At 44.8% G+C, this 17,771-nt stretch overlaps 1 protein-coding gene across 1 annotated transcript in view; it reads right to left on the minus strand.

The window, feature by feature from the left end:
- The window catches only part of LOC144482099 (NACHT, LRR and PYD domains-containing protein 3-like), a 34,896-nt gene that overhangs the window by 15,139 nt on the left and 1,986 nt on the right, over positions 1–17,771 (minus strand). Inside the window, exons 2-3 of the mRNA XM_078201332.1 lie at positions 13,042–13,128; positions 3,982–4,152 (exon numbers count right to left, since the gene is read on the minus strand). Of these exons, the coding sequence (XP_078057458.1) occupies positions 3,982–4,152; positions 13,042–13,128 (258 nt within the window). The remainder of the gene's footprint in view (positions 1–3,981; positions 4,153–13,041; positions 13,129–17,771) is intronic.

Raw genomic sequence — 17,771 nt, forward strand, 5'->3', positions numbered from 1 at the left:
AAGACCTGGTTAAGAACACAGGGCTGGAATGGGAGGAGAAAGGTTAAACTCAATTCAATGATGCACTTAGCAACACTTGGTACTCTTCCCCAAGGCTACCTGAGTTTGGAGCAAATTTCTGTTCTCTCAGGACTGGACAGTATCTGCCACATCAATCCAAGTATATCGGGATGGAGATTACTGGAGACCTGAGTAGGCTTGGGTAATATGGTTGCAGTGAGGCAAAAGGATGAATAACTTGCCAAGTTCTGACAAGGTGGTGAAGCATCTTATAGCATATAATCTGAGGCATATGGGGTCAAATGAGAATGAAAGTCAAATGGTAGAAAGGCCATCCCCACACAGACACAGGCAATGCCCAGAAAGCAGCATCGACTGTCAGAGACATGTCAGCCTCTCTCTGCAGAGTTCTAATTAATCAGATAACTCTAGCACTGAGAGAATGGGATGGTCACAGGCAAGAGGCTATCCTTGCGTAGACATGATGGTGAGTCGGGTTCTCACCAGCATAGGCCTGTGTTTTTGATGGGAGAGTAACAATGGAACTTTATGTGCCTGTAGAAGAGAGCACGAAACGTCAGGGAATGAAGTAAAAATGCTGACAGCGTCCAGATCTTGTAATCCTTACACGTAGAATTAGCAGCGCTGGAGCTGGGAGAACAGCAGATAGTGTGGGAAATCGCTGATTGTGATACTGGTTGTGGAGCTGAGAGTGTGCGGTCGAATGGATGGACACAGGAGACTCTCTGGTGCCTGCAACACATAGAGCTTGTGTGCCCATCACCGGTCACATGGAACCGGCTGAAGGACGTGTTGGAATGTACATTTTGTTACAAACTATGTCTTGAAGAAATATACTGAACATTGAAGGATATTGAATTCGATGATCAGCCATGAACAAAATGAATGGTGGAGCAGGCTCGAAGGGCCGAATGGCCAACTCCTGCTTCTAGTTTCTATTTTAATCATGTCTCTCTGCAGGTTATGTTGTCGGCACCGTGCTATCTGTAGCCGGTTTCCTTTATTGTTACTGAAGCAGTATAATTGACATCATGTTGATTTTAATCTGAACTAATGCAGTGTTCTGTTGTTTCAGTGTTTTCCCTGGGATGGCAGAGGAGAGCTCGATTGCGAGTGATTGACAGGTTATGTCATGTGACTGAGGGACAGCTATTTTTCACAGAACATTCTAGCTTTAATTCTGCTTTCAGAAGCTGCTTGAAGTTAAGACAAACGGCAGTGCTGTTTCCCTCTCTGAAGTTGGAGTTTTTGCTGTTTAAGTGTTGCTGTGTTGGAAGCTGTCAGAGACTGGGGTTACCTCTCTGCGGTTGGGCTGCTCGGAGCGACATCCTTCTCTGAAAACAATTGTCTGTTGGCTCTCCGGAAGTGGTTAAAAAGCTGGAAATCGGCAACACGTGAGCTTACTTGTTTTTGTGCTAACTAATGTTGGAGAAGGGTGTATGTCTGTGGGTATTGCTTTATATTGGAACAACAGAGATAGCTAGCTGTTAAGAGTTATACTGTGTCATGTTTAAGTCTTGCAATTGGTAAAGGTTATGCTAATTCTTGTTGTTATATTCTAACTGCATTCTTAAATAAACTGTGTTTGATAAAAGCATCCTAGTGGGTCACTTGATTCATACCTGGAGTGAAACACCTCATGCTCATCAATGCCAAAATCAAATGTAAAACCAAGGATCAAGGCTAACTTCACAAAACACCTTGGAGTTTCTGGTCTGCATCTTAACAATTGCCTCCATTCACTCTTTACTCTTCCTCACAAATCAAGGGCTGTGTGACTGGGTGATGTGTGTCCCCCTGTAAGCATGTGAACAGGTCCTCATAGAGTCACCGTCACATTATTCCCCTCCACCCAGGGCACAGAAATCAATGTGATTGACATTCCACTGCATTGGGATCAGAGAGAGAGAAATCACAGGAATCAGTGAAAATTCAGGTTCTGGTTCATAACTTCCAACCCCTGGGCCTTTACAGAGTTTTTCAGCACAGAAAGAGGCCCTTCGGCCCATCGTGTCTGTGTCAGCCATCAAGCAGCAATCTATTCTAATCCATTTCCAGCACTTGCTCCATGGCCTTGTCTGCTGCGGCATTTCAAGCGCTTGTCTGAATGCTTCTTAAATGTTGCGAGTGTTCCTGACTCCACCACCCTTTCAGACAGTGAGATCCAGATTCCCACCACCCTCTGGGTGAAAAAACTTTTCCACAGAACAATCGGCCCATCGACTCTACACTGACTGTCCGAAAAAGCCAGGCCCACACAACTGCTTATCACTGGACATTTATCATGGCAAATCCACTGAAACTACATATCTTTGGACACGAAATGATAATTTAGCATGGTCGATCCACCTAACCTACACATCTTTGGACTGTGGGAGGAAACCAGAGTACCTGACGGAAACACGCACACATGGGGGGAACATGCAAGCTCCACACAGGCAGTCACCCGAGGCCAGAATTAAACCAAGGTCCCTGACGTTGTGAGGCAGCAATGCTAACCACTGTGTCATCTTCAATTCTCCTCTGAAAATCCTCCCCAGTGCCTTAAATCTATGCCCCTGGTTATTGTCTCCTAAAACAAAGGGGAAAGGTTTATTTCTATAATTTGATCGAACGCCACATGGTCGTCCCCCAGACTTCCCTGTCTGAAAAAAATAACAGGAGCATTGACATACAGATGGATCTGTGCGTACTTGTCCACTGATCCCTGAAAGTGGTAACACAGGTGGATAACTTGGTCAACAAGGCATGCAGCATGCTTGCTTCATTGGCCAGGGCATCAAGTATAAAAGTTGGCAAGTTATGTTACAGCTGTATTAAACTTTAGTTAGGCCCAACATGGAATATTGCGTGCAGTGCTGATCGCCAGACAAGCAGAAGGATGTGGCTGCTTTGGAAAAGGTGCAAAGAAGGTTTACAAGGATGTTGCCTGGTCTGGTTAAGGTATGAAGAGAAGTTGAATAAACTCGGAGATTGTTTTCACTGGAAAGACGGAGGCTGAGGGGCGACCTGATAGAGGCAGATATATGGTTGATAGTTGGGAGTCTTTTCCCCAGGGTGGAAAGATCAAGTGTAAGACAGGACAGTTTGAAGACAAGAGGGGGAAAGTTTAGAGGAGACGTGCGGGGAACATTTTCACAGAGAGAGTGGTGGGTGCCTCGAATGCACAGCCAGTGAAGTTGACGGAAGCAGGCACGTTCCCAATGTTCAAGGTTTATCTTGATAGAAACATGAACGGGAGATGAACAGAGGAATAGAAACTGCATATGAGCAATAAGTACGGGGTCTGAATAAGAATGAGGAGTCGCTGCAGGCTTGGTGGGCCGAAGGGCCTGTTACTGTGCTGCATGGCTCTTTGTTCTTCTTTGTACATGAATGTTAAAATCACCCGTGATTATTGCAGTATGTTTTTACAAGACCCCATTAATATTCCTGTGTACTGTGTCGAAGATTCTGAATATTGTTAGGAGCCTATAAATGATTCCCACAAGTGATCTTTGAACTTTGTTAATTCTTATCTCTACCCAAGCGGATTCTGCATCTTGATCATTGCAACTAAATTCACCTCTCTCTACTTACTGTCATCTGTTACTAACAGCGAAACTCCACCACCATGTCCTGTCCTCCATTTACTGTCATCTATTCACTCTCCCCCCTTTCACTAATCAATGGATGCTGTGTCCGGGGAGAGCTGTGCACATCTGAGGAGGAGGACAACCTCAGAGGGTGAACCATAACATTATTCCCCCACTCTCTCAACATAAGGATTTGTGGGACTAACATCCCATTGCTCAGAGATCAGAGAGAGAAGCAACAGGAGTCAGAGGAAAAGCAGTTTTCCTTATTCATAACTGACGCCAATAGTAATGGGCAGTGTTTTTTATACAAATACCAGTGGTGAAATTATATTGTTGAATATTCAGTTATTATAAACACAATCTCACACAGTCTGCTACTTACTTCAGTTTCTGTATTTTACATTCCGGATTCCTCAGAGCCGCAGACAGCAGTTTCACTCCGGAATCTCCCAGTTTATTCAAACTTAGATTCAGATCTATCAGTGAGCGGTTTGTACTGAGAGCAGAGGCCAGGTCCTCGGCACAAGAATCTGTGAGACTATTAACATTCAGACTGGAGATCAGAGAGAGAAAAATAACAGGAATCAGGGTAAATCCACAGTGTTTTTAAGAATAAGATCATTAACAATAATAATGTACAGCGCGGGACACTCAAGAAACACAACTTCAGTTCATACAGAAGGCAAAATTCTATTGATGCTCTAAATCTGAAATATGAACAAAATATGTTGCAGACTCTCATCAGGTCAGGCAGCATCTGTGAAGATAGAAACAGGTTTAGTTTCAGTTCAATTCGCGAAACTTAGAAATTGGAAATAGCGGCGAATTAAATTGTTTTAAGTGACGGGAGCTGGGGATGGGCGGGTGACAAGGAAAGAACAAAATGGAAGTGCCGGAGTGATTAAATGACAAAAAGGATGATGGTGAAAGGGAAGAGCACAGGATTCTCATGTCCTTACCCTGAGTCACAGGGAGGGACATGGGATGGTCAGTGGCTCAGGAATGGAGTGTGTGGTGGGGTTGAAGATGATGAGAGAGAAACCTTTCTCACACTGCCAGTGGTTCGGGTCTGGAATTCACAGCCGGGAAGTGTGGTGGAGGCCAGCTGCATCGAAGCAGTCAAAAAGGAATGAGATGATTATTTGAATATAAAGAATGAGCTAGGATACGAGAAAAACGCTGGAGAATGACACAAATTCCTAATGCTCATTTGGTGAGCTGGTGCAGACACGATGGGCCAAATGGCCTCATTGTGCACCGTAAGAATTCTGTGAAGACAATGGTTGGAAATGTATCGATATTTCAACTGGAAGTTGGTGATGTTGCCGTGTGGACAGTGTTAGTCGCCACAGTCCTCAATAAAATGTTAATACTGATAGGCAAAGGAATCTGGGTGTACAGGTCCACAGATCACTGAAAGTGGCAACGCAAGTGGAGAAGGTAGTCAAGAAAGCATACGGCATGCTTGCCTTCATCGGCCGGGGTATTGAGTTTAAAAATTGGCAAGTCATGTTGCAGCTTTATAGAACCTTCGTTCGGCCGCACTTAGAATATAGTGTTCAATTCTGGTCGCCACTCTACCAGAAAGATGTGGAGGCTTTGGAGAGGGTTTACCCCTTTTACAGAAAAGATTTACCAGGATGTTGCCCTGTTATGGAGGGCATTAGCTCTGAGGCGAGGTTGGAGAAACTTGGTTTGTTCTCACTGGAGCGACGGAGGTTAAGGGGAGACCTGATATAGGTCTACAAGATTATGAGAGGCATGGACAGAGTGGATAGTCAGAAGCTTTTTCACAGGGTGGAAGCGTCAATTGCTGGGGGGCACAGGTTTAAGGTGCGAGGGGCAACGTTTAAAGGAGATGTACAAGGCAGATTTTTTTACACAGAGTAGTGGGCGCCTGGAACACGTTGTCGGGGGAGGTAGTAGAAGCGGATATGGTGGTGACGTTTAAGGGGCGTCTTGACAAGTACATGAATAGGATGGGAATAGAGGGATATGGTCCCCGGAAGGGTACGGTGTATTAGTTAAGTCGGGCAGCATGGTCGGTGCAGTCTTGGAGGGCCGAAGAGCCTGTTCCTGTGCTGTAATTTTCTTTGTTCTTTGTATTTCTCTCCAATAGAGAGAGACAATTTGTTACATGTAGCTTCAGGGATACAACTTAATAAACGTGCGGCAATGGGAGGAGATGGGATTCCATGAACCCCACAGCCGGTAAGAGGACCAAACCCTCAAATTTAGCATCATTCTACATCACACTCTAAACAGCAAACCAAATGAACGAACCAACTCCACATATAACCAAACAGGCACATTAATATCTGACAGGTTCGGGGAATCCGTCCACTCAGGCAGCACAGGCAGAATCACTGAATTGTTACAGAGCAGAAGGAGGCCATTCGGCCCATTGTGTCTGCACTGACTCTCCGAATGAGCAACTCACTAAGTGTCATTCCCCCACCTTCCCCCAAAACCCTGTGCATTCCAGAGCTTAACCACTGGCTGCAGGGGAAGGCCCCATTCAGGCAAGGCTGGCACCAGATTAAAAGGCAGCCAGCAGCACTTTTAAAGGCTCTGAAGGGAGCAGTGAGGGAGCCCTGGTGAATGAACAAAGAGCTGAAATGGCAGAAGACAGATTAAACCCAATTCGCTGACACTACCCTGGAAATTCTCAAGGCTATTTCGGTTTGGTGGGAGGTTCTGTTCCCTCAGGAGTGGAGGAGTCCTGTAACATCAACCCAAGCAAGGCTGGATAGAAACTGCCAAGGGCCCGAGCAGGCAGCACTTGGCTGCAGTGAGACAAAAGGATCAATAACCTGATATGTTCTGACAAGGAGAGTGTTAAACTTACAGGCTGATATGTGAATAAGGATGAAGGAGAAATTGTTGAAAGAACATCTCCGCCCAGACACTGGCAATGTCCAGACAGCAGCATCAATCTTCAGGAACATGTCAGCCTCTCTGTGAAGGGTTCCGGTCAGTCAGAGATGACTGCTACACTGCCGACACTGAGTGACCATCCTGGTAGTCCCATGATGGGCAGTCTGACAGCACCATAGGCTATGTGTGTGTCTTTGATGGGTGAGTAACAATGGAAATTTATGTGCTTGTGGAAGAGGGCACTCAGCGTCAGAGAAGGAGCCAAGAGTGACAGTGTCTGGATTGTGTCATCCTTATGCCAATGGAAGATGAAGTGCTGGAGCTGGGAGACCTGGAGGCTGGGTGGGCAATCGCTGATGGTGAGATGGGTTGTGGATTCAGAGAGAGAGTGAGTGAGTGAATGGATGGGCACAGGAGAGACTCTGCTGTTGAGTCCATAACTTGGAGCTTGTGTGTTCATCATTGGTCACATGGAGCTCTGGGTTAGGAACAGTCAGAAGTTTAACAGCACCAGGTTAAAGTCCAACAGATTTATTTGGTAGCAAATGCCACTAGCTTTCGGAGCGCTGCCCCTTCGTCAGGTGGAGTGTAGAAATGCTCACAAACAGGGCATACAGAGACACAAACTCAATTTACAGAAAAATGATTGGAATGCAGTCTTTACAGATAATCAAGTCTTAAAGGTACAAACAGTGTGAATGGAGGAAGCATTAAGCACAGGTTAAACAGATGTGTATCGTCTCCAGACAGGACAGCCAGTGAGATTCTGCAAGCCCAGACAAGCTGTGGGAGTTACAGATAGTGTGACATGAACCCAAGATCCCGGTTGAGGCCGTCCTCATGTGTGCGGAACTTGGCTATAAGAACATAAGAAATAGGAGGAGTAGGCCATCTCGCCCCTCGAGCCTGCCCCGCCATTCAATAAGATCATGGCTGATCTGATAGTGGTTTAGTTCCACTTACCCACCCGCTCTCCATAACCCTTAATTTCCTTATTGATCAGAAATCTATCTCCCTGTGACTTAAACATATTTAACGAGGTAGCCTCCACTGCTTCAATGGGCAGAGAATTCCAGAGATTCAATACGCTCCAAGAGAAGAGGTTCCTCCTCAACTCTGTCCTAAACTGACTCCCCCTTATTTTGAGGCTGTGTCCTCTAGTTCTTGTTTCCTTTCTAAGTGGAAAGAATCTCTCTGCCCCTACCCTGTCCAGCCCCTTCATTATCTTATATGTCTCTATAAGATCTCCCCTCAGCCTTCTAAACTCCAACGAGTACAGGCCCAATCTACTCAATTCTCCTCATAAGCCAACCCCCTCATTTCCGGTATCAACCTGGTGAACCTTCTCTGTACTCCCTCCAAGGCCAATACATCCTTCCGCAAATAAGGGGACCAAAACTGTACACAGTACTCTAGGTGCGGCCTCACCAGTACCCTGTACAGTTGCAGCAAGACCTCCCTGCTTTTATACTCCATCCCTTTCGCGATAAAGGCCAACATTCCATTTGCCTTCTTGATCACCTGCTGCACCTGCAAACTGAGTTTTTGCGATTCATGCACAAGGTTCTGTTCTCTCAGTTTCTGCTCAACGACTCTGCGCTGTTGTGTCTTGTGAAGGCCGCCTTGGAGAACACTTACGCGAATATCAGAGGCCGAATACCCGTGACCGCTGAAGTGCTCCCCAACAGGAAGAGAACAGTCTTGCCTGGTGATTGTCGAGCGGTGTTCATTCATCCGTTGTCGCAGCGTCTGCATAGTTTCCCCAATGTGCCATGCTTCGGGACATTGGTGAAACCAAAGGGGAAACTTTAAGCTCAGACTTTAACCTGGTGCTGTTAAACCTCTTACTGTGTTTACCCCAGTCCAACGCCGGCATCTCCACATTAGGACCAGTCTGCAGGACATGCTGAAATGTGCATTACCCTCTAACATTCTTCACTCTCTCACACAAAACAACAGCTGCGGTGAGCGGGAGACGGGCGTGTAGCTCTGAGGATGAGGAGGGTACTTCAGAAGATGGACTGTCATATTATTCCCCATGACCTCCACCAGAGCAGATACTGTCTCACGCGATTAGCAAAGGGGTTACAATCTGGCAGCACAGGAGAGCACACACAAACCCGAGCAGCTGATGGAGGCAGGACTAGCTGAGTTCACTCACACTCTCGAGGGGACAGGTCATTGTCAGCTTCAGGTAGATTAAATGTGACTGGAGTCTTTAACAATGCAGCAGATACTGGAGCTGCAGCCTAAGGTATTTTAACATCCGGTGGAGTTTCCAAAGGCTGTGTGTATCCATACACAAAGGATGGAGGAGTCAATCCAGGCCAGCAGTGTTACCATGTCTCAGGTATGAGCACAAATAGCATCATCCACAGAGAGATTGGTGACCTTCGTGGAGAGTCACATCCAGCCTATCACCCACAGGAAATACACATGAACCTGCATGTTCTCACCATCTCCATGAGCACTGTGGAACACGGGCTGTGGGAGGGGTGGGAAAATGTGGCTGGAGTCACTGTCAGGCCCTCCCCAGCTGAGCAGGGAGGGTCCAGTTTGCCCTGGATGGATAGAGGAGCGGCTGCCTGCAGCATTTGGGAGCTCCTCTCAGGATGCCCCTGGTGTGGTCAGTGGGTCCTCTTCTGCTCTGACTGTGACACCAGCACCTCACAAAGCTATGATGACAGAGACAACTCCAGCATCTGTGCAGAGGACCCGCAGTTGGCCGGATCCTTCCAGGATCCAGGAAATCCGAGGACAAAGGCCACGGTCATCGAAATTCTCACAGGAGAGGTGAAGATCCTGCCTGCAGCTCGGCGGAAAGTGCAGGGATGGGGGTGGTTGTCAAGGTGGGGTTGCTTCCTTGGGCTTCACAGGGTTATACTTTGTTGTTACTGGTCACTTTGTTACGTATGTATTTTCAGTAAATTCAGAGATGGAGCACTACCAGAAAAATCCTTCACCATATTACTGGGTCTTTAACAGTTCACTGGGAATGTGAGATAGGAAATACAGCACTGAATGAGGTCAATACAATTCCAATGCCTTTGTTTCATGTAGTGACGGCTCCAGGGAAATTATAAAACATTCACAGAAACAGCAACAGTGCTGGAGATGGTGAAGATTTATTACACTGAATGGCTGAGAGAGTTAAGGTTCTTGGAAAACATGTCTGCATTACTGAATCTCCATCCTCCCGGACACATATCCCATGTCCCTGGCCTGTGGTCCATGGGGTTCCTCATCATGAAGCATCTGGTCAACATTGTATTGCATCACACTTTCTTCAAAGCTTCTCCACTCTAGATCCAGGTTGTATGGAACACAGCACAACACCAGGACATTTGAGACCCTCGCTGAGTATATTGAATAGTTCCACCAGATCTATCTTTAGAATTCCTCTGGCCTGTGCAATGGTCACGCAATTTGTCCTGTCGCAGCTGTTTTTTCTCTCTTCTGTGACTGAGTTTGGATTACACACAGGCACAATTCCCCATGCCTACAGTGGGTAGCGCTTGTCTTTATTAATTCTTTCAAGGGATGATGGTTTCACTGGCAATGCAAACACTTGCAGCCCATCGTCAATTGCCCTTAAGAAGTAGGTGGTGAGCCATCTTCTTAAATTCTGCAGAGCATCTGGTACAAAACCGCTAGGAAGGGACATCCGGGATTATGATCCCGCATCAGTGATGGAAAAGCAACATATTCCAAGTCAGAATGGCGTGTGGTTTGGAAAGAAATCTGAAGCTGGTTGGTGTCCCATCCTTCTGATATCCTTGGCCATCTCGGTGATGGATAATGCCTGTTTGGATGATGCTGGCTCAGGAACCTTGGTGAGCTCCTACATTCCATCTTGTATGTGGTAAAATGCTGCCACTGTGCGTCAGTGGTAGAGACAGTCAATGTTTAGTTTGGTGAATGGCCAGCTGATCCAGTGGGCTCCTTTTCCATGGATGAGCTTCTTCAGTGTTTTTGAAGCTGCAGTCAATCCAGCAAGATGAGCGGATTCCATCACACTGCTGACTTGTGCCTTGGAGATGGTGGGAAAAATTTGGGAGACAGGAGGCGAGTTCCTCATCTCCGAATTCCCAGACTGTGATCTACCCTTGGAGCCATCGTGTTTACAGTTCAGTGTCTGTTCAATGGTCCCAGTGCGCCCCCACCACTCAGGATGTTGATGGTCGAGGATTCAGCAATGGTGCTGCCATTCAATGTAAAGGGAATATGGTTAGATTCCCGTCTGTTGGAGATGGTCCTTGCCTGGCATTTGTGCAGTGAAACATTACTTGCCATTTATCAAGTTAAGCCTGATCGTTCTTCAGACCTTGACGCTAGCTCTGTCGAAGAGTCATCCAGATTCGAAGGGTTAGCTGTTCTCTCTCCACAGAAGCTGTCAGACATGCTGAGCCTTTCCAGCATTTTCTGTTTTGTTCAGGTCTTGCTGTTTATGGACATGGACTGCTTCAGTCTCTGAGGAATTGTGAACAGTACTGAGCATTGTGCAATCATCAGTGAGCATCCTCACTTCTGACATTATAATGGAAGGAAAGTCATTGATAAAGCAATTGAAGGTGGTTGGGCTTTGGACATCACCCTCAGGAACTCCTGCAGTGATGTTCATGAAGCACTGGAAGGATGACATTTTTCTGACGTTCAAGAGCAGACTGATGGAGCAACAATTCATCAGATTGGATTTGCCCTGTTTTATTCCACATTGTCCGGTAGATCCAGTGTTGTAGCTGTACTGGAACAGCTTGGCTCAGGGAATGGCTAGCTATGGAGCACAATTCTTCAGTACCATTGCTGGGGTACTGCCAGGCTGACAGAGTTTGCAGTACGCAGTGCCTTCAGTCATTTCTTTACCTCACATGCAGTGAATCAAACTGTCATCTGTAATGTTGGGGACCTCAGGAGGAGGCCGAGATGAATCATTCTACTCAGCACTTCTGGCTGGAGATGGCACTGATGCTCTGGCCTCCCTCATCAGTAATCATGGAATTCTTATGCATGTTTATAGAATCATAGAATTCCCACAGTGTATAAGTAGTACCTTTGGCCCATCGAGTCTTCACCAATTCTTTGAAAGAATATCATACTCAGGCCCTATCTCTGTAACTCCACATATATGGCCCACTAATCCCCGTAACCTACACACCCTGAGACACCTAGGGACAACTTAGCATAGCCAATCAACTGAACCTGCACATCTTTGGACTGTGGGAGAAAATTGGAGCACCCAGAGGAAACCCACACAGACACTGGGAGAACGTGCAAACTCTACACATAAAGTCACCCAAGGCCAGAATTGAACCCTGGTCCGTGACGCTGTGAGGCAGCCGTGCTAACCACTGTGCCACCTTGTCGCCTAATGTAACCGGCATGTCCAACATTTTGTGGCATGTCTAACACTATTTCTGACTGGATATGGCAAGACAGCAGATCTCTGATCTGATCCATTGGTTTTGGTGTGATTGAGCTCGGTCTATCATATGCTGCGTCCGCTCTGTGGTCTGGTGGCCGTGTGCTGGAGCTTCACATCTCATCTTTAGATAAACCCAAGTCTCATTTGGTCGTACATGTGAAGAAAATTAGTCGTAGTAACACAGTACTGGCTGCTGGGGAAAGCCACTGTCAGCTTCCTATAAATGAAAAGGTACAGTTCACCTCTCCTGCCTGTTTCCTGTCACTCAGATAACTTCATATCCAGGCTGCCTTTGCCTCTCTTATTTCATGGTCTTCATCTTTGCTCCCAAGCTTATTATGTGTCTCCTAATAGCGGGTAGTGTTTTTAATAACTGACAGCAATGGTATATTAAGTATCATTAATTCTGTTCTTAAAAACAATGTCCATTATTAATAGGGACATCATTCAGACTATTCTGCACTGTGATTATTGCCATTGCCAGCTGAGCTGTGCCTTGAACTGCTGGGCTGCGAGCTCTGGAATTCTCTTCATAACCCTCCCCACCTCCGTCTCTGCATTCTCTTTTCAGATGCTCCTTAAGCTCCGTTTTACGTAAATTTGAGAGTGGATCCCTCGGGATAAAACTCATCAGAATTCAATGTAGTTTGTAATCTGCCTTACCAATATACAGCAGTTTTCTATGTTTAATCAAACTGAGAAGCCAACAGACATAAACATCTATAATCTGAATGACAAATTAAACTAAATTGAACATGCGACCAGCCATATCTGGTAATTCTATAAACATTTAATTGTTTTGTCCATCTTTTTTATTCTCATGAATGGTTTTGAAAATAATTATAAATGATTAGTTAATTCTTTCACTCCTGAATTTCGTAGTTTATTGTAACTCAGGTTCAGACACATCACTGACTGGTTTGTACTGAGAGCAGAGGTGAGAATATCTGAGGCTGTTACTCTCCAAACTAGAGATCAGAGAGAGAAAGATTTCAGGAATCAGAGTAAATCCGTGGTGTTGAACACGAATACTGAGAGGAATGACGTGGAATGGTTATTAATGACAATATTACTGACACTGATAATAATTTACAGTGTCAGACACCACTGATTATTAACACAATCTCACAGTCTGATACTTACTCCAGTTTCTGTATTTTACACTCCGGATTCCTCAGAGCCGCAGACAATAGTTTCACTACTGAATCTCCCACTTGATTGTCACCCAGACTAAATGGAGAAAGTGAGAAACACATTAAATTCAGATTAATGTTCAGCAGGAAAATAGCTGAATCTATTTTTGTGTCAGAAACTTAACACCAGTGGTGAACTGATTCAAGTTACGATACTGCACCTCACCCAAGTTGATCTTTCTCTACACCCTAGCTGTGACTGTAAAACTGCATTCTGGACTCTTTCCTTTCCTTCCCTATGTACGGTATGCTTTGGCACTAATAAATGTGACAATATTATATCAGATAATATCAAACCCTTTCTGTTGAATGGAAAAGGCAATAATTGAAAAGGCAGCATTGAAAAATGATGAACAATTCATTCTCACTGGTTTCCCTACTGGGGGAAACCACTTTTACATCTTTCAAAATGCATATTTTGTTTAATTGTCCATGGGGTATGGGTGTCGCTGGCAAGACTAGCATTTATTTCCGACTGCTAATGGCCCCTAGAGGAGGTGATGCCCACATCCTGTGAACAAACAAGTCATTTTTAAACATGTCCCACGTCCTGGTCTCATTTCCTCATCATCAGAATTACCCTCCTGAATCTCACTGACCATGCTAAGTTTCCAAAAATTCAAATCATTTCTGCTTTTACATAAATCTAGGATTTTATGAGAATTGTACATTTTACTGAGAGTTAAATGATAAAGCTGTGAGAGTGGATTCCTCGGGATTCCCTGTGCTTCTTAACTATTGTAAGAAGTTAAACAACACGCCGAATGCCCGTGACCGGTCATTCGGCCTCTGATATTCGGGTAAGCGTTCTCCCAGGTGGCCTTCACGATACACGACGGCGCAGAGTCGCTGACCAGAAACTGATAGTCAAGTTCCGCACACATGAGGACGGCCTCAACCGGGATATTGGGTTCATGTAACACTATTTGTCATCCCCACAGCCTGCCTGGACCTGCAGAGTTTCACTGGCTGTCTTGTCTGGAGACAATACACATCTCTTTAGCCTGTCTTGATGCTCTCTCCATTCACATTGTTTGTATCTTAAAGACTTCATTAGCTGTAAGTATTCGCATTCCAACCATTATTCATGTAAATTGAGTTTGTGTCTTTATATGCCCTGTTTGTGAATAGAATTCCCACTCACCTGAAGAAGGGGCTTAGAGCTCCGAAAGCTTGTGTGGCTTTTGCTACCAAATAAACCCGTTGGACTTTAACCTGGTGTTGTAAACGTCTTACTGTGTCTACCCCAGTCCAACGCCGGCATCTCCACATCACTTCTTAACTATTGACAATGTGTCATCTGTATAATATCTCAGGGTGAGTTAAAGTGTGAAACTGTGCTAACTGTTGCTTTAAGATCCATCCCCTAGATTTGATACAACCAGGAAAGATTATTCTCCCATTAGAAAGCTGAAATATTTCTGTTTGATTAGTCAGAAATGGAGATGCTTGCTATTGACTGCACAATGTTTAGCACCATTCCTATCTCCGCAAGGTAGTGACGCAGAACACATCCATATTTAGCAAGGCTTGAACAGTATTAGGGGAAGGGCTGAGAAGTCCCAGGCGATGACCACCTCCACCAAGAGAGAATACAGTCATTTCCCTTTACATTCAATGGGATTATCATCCCCATGAATCCCCAACTATCAACATCGTGGGTGTTACCACTGATCGGAAACAGATTAGCCATATCAATACTGTGGCTATAAGAGAAGGTTAAAGGCCAGGATTTCTGCACAGAGTAACTCACCTCCTGACTTCCCAAAACATTTCCACCATCTACAAGACACATGTCAGGAATTTAATTGAACACCACCCACTTGTCTAAATGAGTGCAGCTCAAGGTTCAGGAAGCTCGCCACCATCCAGGATAACTCTGCTTGTTGACTGGTACATCACCCATTACCTTCAACATTCATTCCATTCACCACAGAGGTACAGAGCTAGCAGTGTGTACCATCTACAAGATGCAGTGCAACAACTCACCATGGCTCGTTACACAGCACCTTCCAAACTTGTGATTTCTATCCCGAGAAGGACAAGGGCAGCAGATGAATGGAAACATCACCACCTGGAAGTTTCCTTCCAAGATATACACCATCCTGACTTGGAAATATATCACCGTTCCTTCACAGTAACTGGGTCAAAATCCTGGAACTCTCTTTCTCACAGCACAGTGGGTGCACCTACACCACAGGAGTCCCTAAATGCAATGACGGTGATATAATAATGAGCATAGTTGCTTTCCAAGCAGTTGATACGGGTTTAATTCCCAGCTATCTCAGTTTGTCAGAGTGGATGAAGAGAGGGCCAGGAGGCAGTAACCACAACCGAAAAGAGTGGGTCAATCCAATTGAGTCAAGTCTGCGGCTCCAGCCTGGAGCAGTAGTGTTAAACTTAGCTGAGGGTTGGAGGGTCAGTTGATGATTCAGCTACTCTGAGCCGGCCCACGCTGAGTTCAAAAGGGAAATGGTGAATCTAATAGCGACACAGAGGAAACTAAATTCATTGGTTGGTAAAAAAAAATGCCCTCTGCGACTGGCTTTATATTGCTGTGAACTGGAGGAAGCAACAGAAAGGTTCAATGATGGTTCTGCTGTTGATGTGGTATCCATGGATATTCAAAAATCATCTGATGCAGTGACACAGACTTGTGGCATAAGCTCATAAAATAAATGGGAAAGTCGCAATGTGGATACAAAATTGGATGAACAAAGAGTAATGGATATTTTTCAGGCTGGAGGATGTCGGTAATGGAGAACCCTAGCGGTCAGCATTGAGATCCTTGCTTTCCCCTGATATATATGAATGATCTAGTTATTTGCAGTATAGAGGAAAATTTCAAAAATTGTTGATCACAGAAACCTTTCAGGCATCGTAAACTGAGGAGGGGATCTTGGAGTGAAAAACGGACATTGGTGGAGTGTACAGATAGGTGGAAGATTAAGTTGAATGCAGAGACGTGTGAGGTGATACTTTCAGGAAACATGCACAAGAGCAAGCAATATAAAATAATCAGTAGAATAGTAAACGGATTGCAGGATCAGAGGGACTGGACGTATATGTGCATCGATCATTGCCGTTAGCAGGGCAAGTGTAGGTAGCAGTTAATAAAGAATACAGCATCTTGGGCTTTGCTGTTTTGAAATAATTTACGTTTGTGGGCATTAGAAAATAATTCATGAGTTTAAGTTTAATTTGTTTTTCTGTGCTTGTGTGCTCAGAAACGGCCAAAACTTTAATTTTGCTTCATGTTAAACAAAGCTGCCTGCCTGTGGGTTTGTGGTTTCACTTTAAACTGTCCCTGCATTTTAATTTAAGGTTTACAACATTGTAAGATTTATGGAGGTTTAAAAAAATGGTTGCTTCTATTCAGAGTCCCACAATGAATGATAGAAACACTGAGTTTCAGTTACAACCAGTTAATCCAAGAAGCAAGACGGAGTTCACAGAGGCTGCCAGAAGAGGCAGGGCAATGCAGGCATTCAGAAAGCAGAAACCAAAAGATAAATCGCCGTCACATACCAAGAAGGAAAAGAGGAGTGCCAGGAAGACAGAAGTCAAAGTGACAAAAAAACCTGAATCTGAACAAGAGACTGCTCCCTGAAGTTAAAGAGAGGAGCAGAGACAGGCTCCCAGTGAAAGACAGAGCTGCTCGGTGCGAACATGGTAAAGTTTTCTCATGAGAATCCAGACATCTGACATAATCCTAAAGTTGATGACACCTTAATACAGACTATGAAGCACTAGTGTCTGTTGGCATGGCTGAATGTGAAGGAATAATGAAAGGAAACATTGAATACTGGAGAGGGATCCTTGGTGGAGGCATCTGAGAGAAAGCATTGTTTGTGAAAAGATTCCAAAAGCTGCTTTCTTTCCAGAGTGGAGCTTAGAGACACTCGTGTGGAAGCAAGAGTCCCAGTGAGACTAGTTTTTTTTCACAGTGTGACAAACATCTGGGGGGATTTGAAGAAGAATCCACTGAAGTTACTTTGGGTGGCATTTGTCAATTAGTTTCACAGTGTGGTGTATCTGACCACACATGGCTTGTTGGTTTACATTTACTGTGTACTTTCTGAGAACATTAAAGCATAAGATCTATTTTGTAACTTGTGTCATCCTTACAGATCTGCAGACATCTGTGAAGTTAGATGGGGTGAAGTAGTGGTGCATTATAGTTATTTTTTTAACAAAGATTTTAGTCTTTTGTTAAAAGTTAATCGACTACCTTGTTATTCTGTTCATCTACATTTTTAAATAATAAAACAATAAATAAAAGTTATGATCGACTGAGCCAGAGTTCTGTCTTAGCCCTGACTGTTCAGTAGTCAGCTGGGATCATAATATTGTCAATAGGGGCATAGAGTACGGAGCAAGAAGGCTGTGCTGAACCTGCAAAATACATCAGTTAGATCTCACTTCAGCGCGTCATACTTTAGGAAGTCTGAGAACACATCGGAGAGAGTGCTAAAGAGGTTTACAAGATTGGTTCAGGGATGTGAAACTTCAGTCATAGGATCGATTGGAGAGGTTGTTCTCCTTGGAAGGAAGAATGTGGAGGGGAGATTTGATAGAACTGTCCAAAATAGTGATGGCGCTGAACAGAACAGGTAGCAATTAAAATTTTGCTGCTCAGACAAGGATCAAGAAAAGATTTAAAGTGATTTGCAAAAGATG

This window comes from Mustelus asterias (genome assembly GCF_964213995.1).
Source record: "Mustelus asterias chromosome 26 unlocalized genomic scaffold, sMusAst1.hap1.1 SUPER_26_unloc_13, whole genome shotgun sequence".
NCBI lineage: Eukaryota > Metazoa > Chordata > Chondrichthyes > Carcharhiniformes > Triakidae > Mustelus > Mustelus asterias.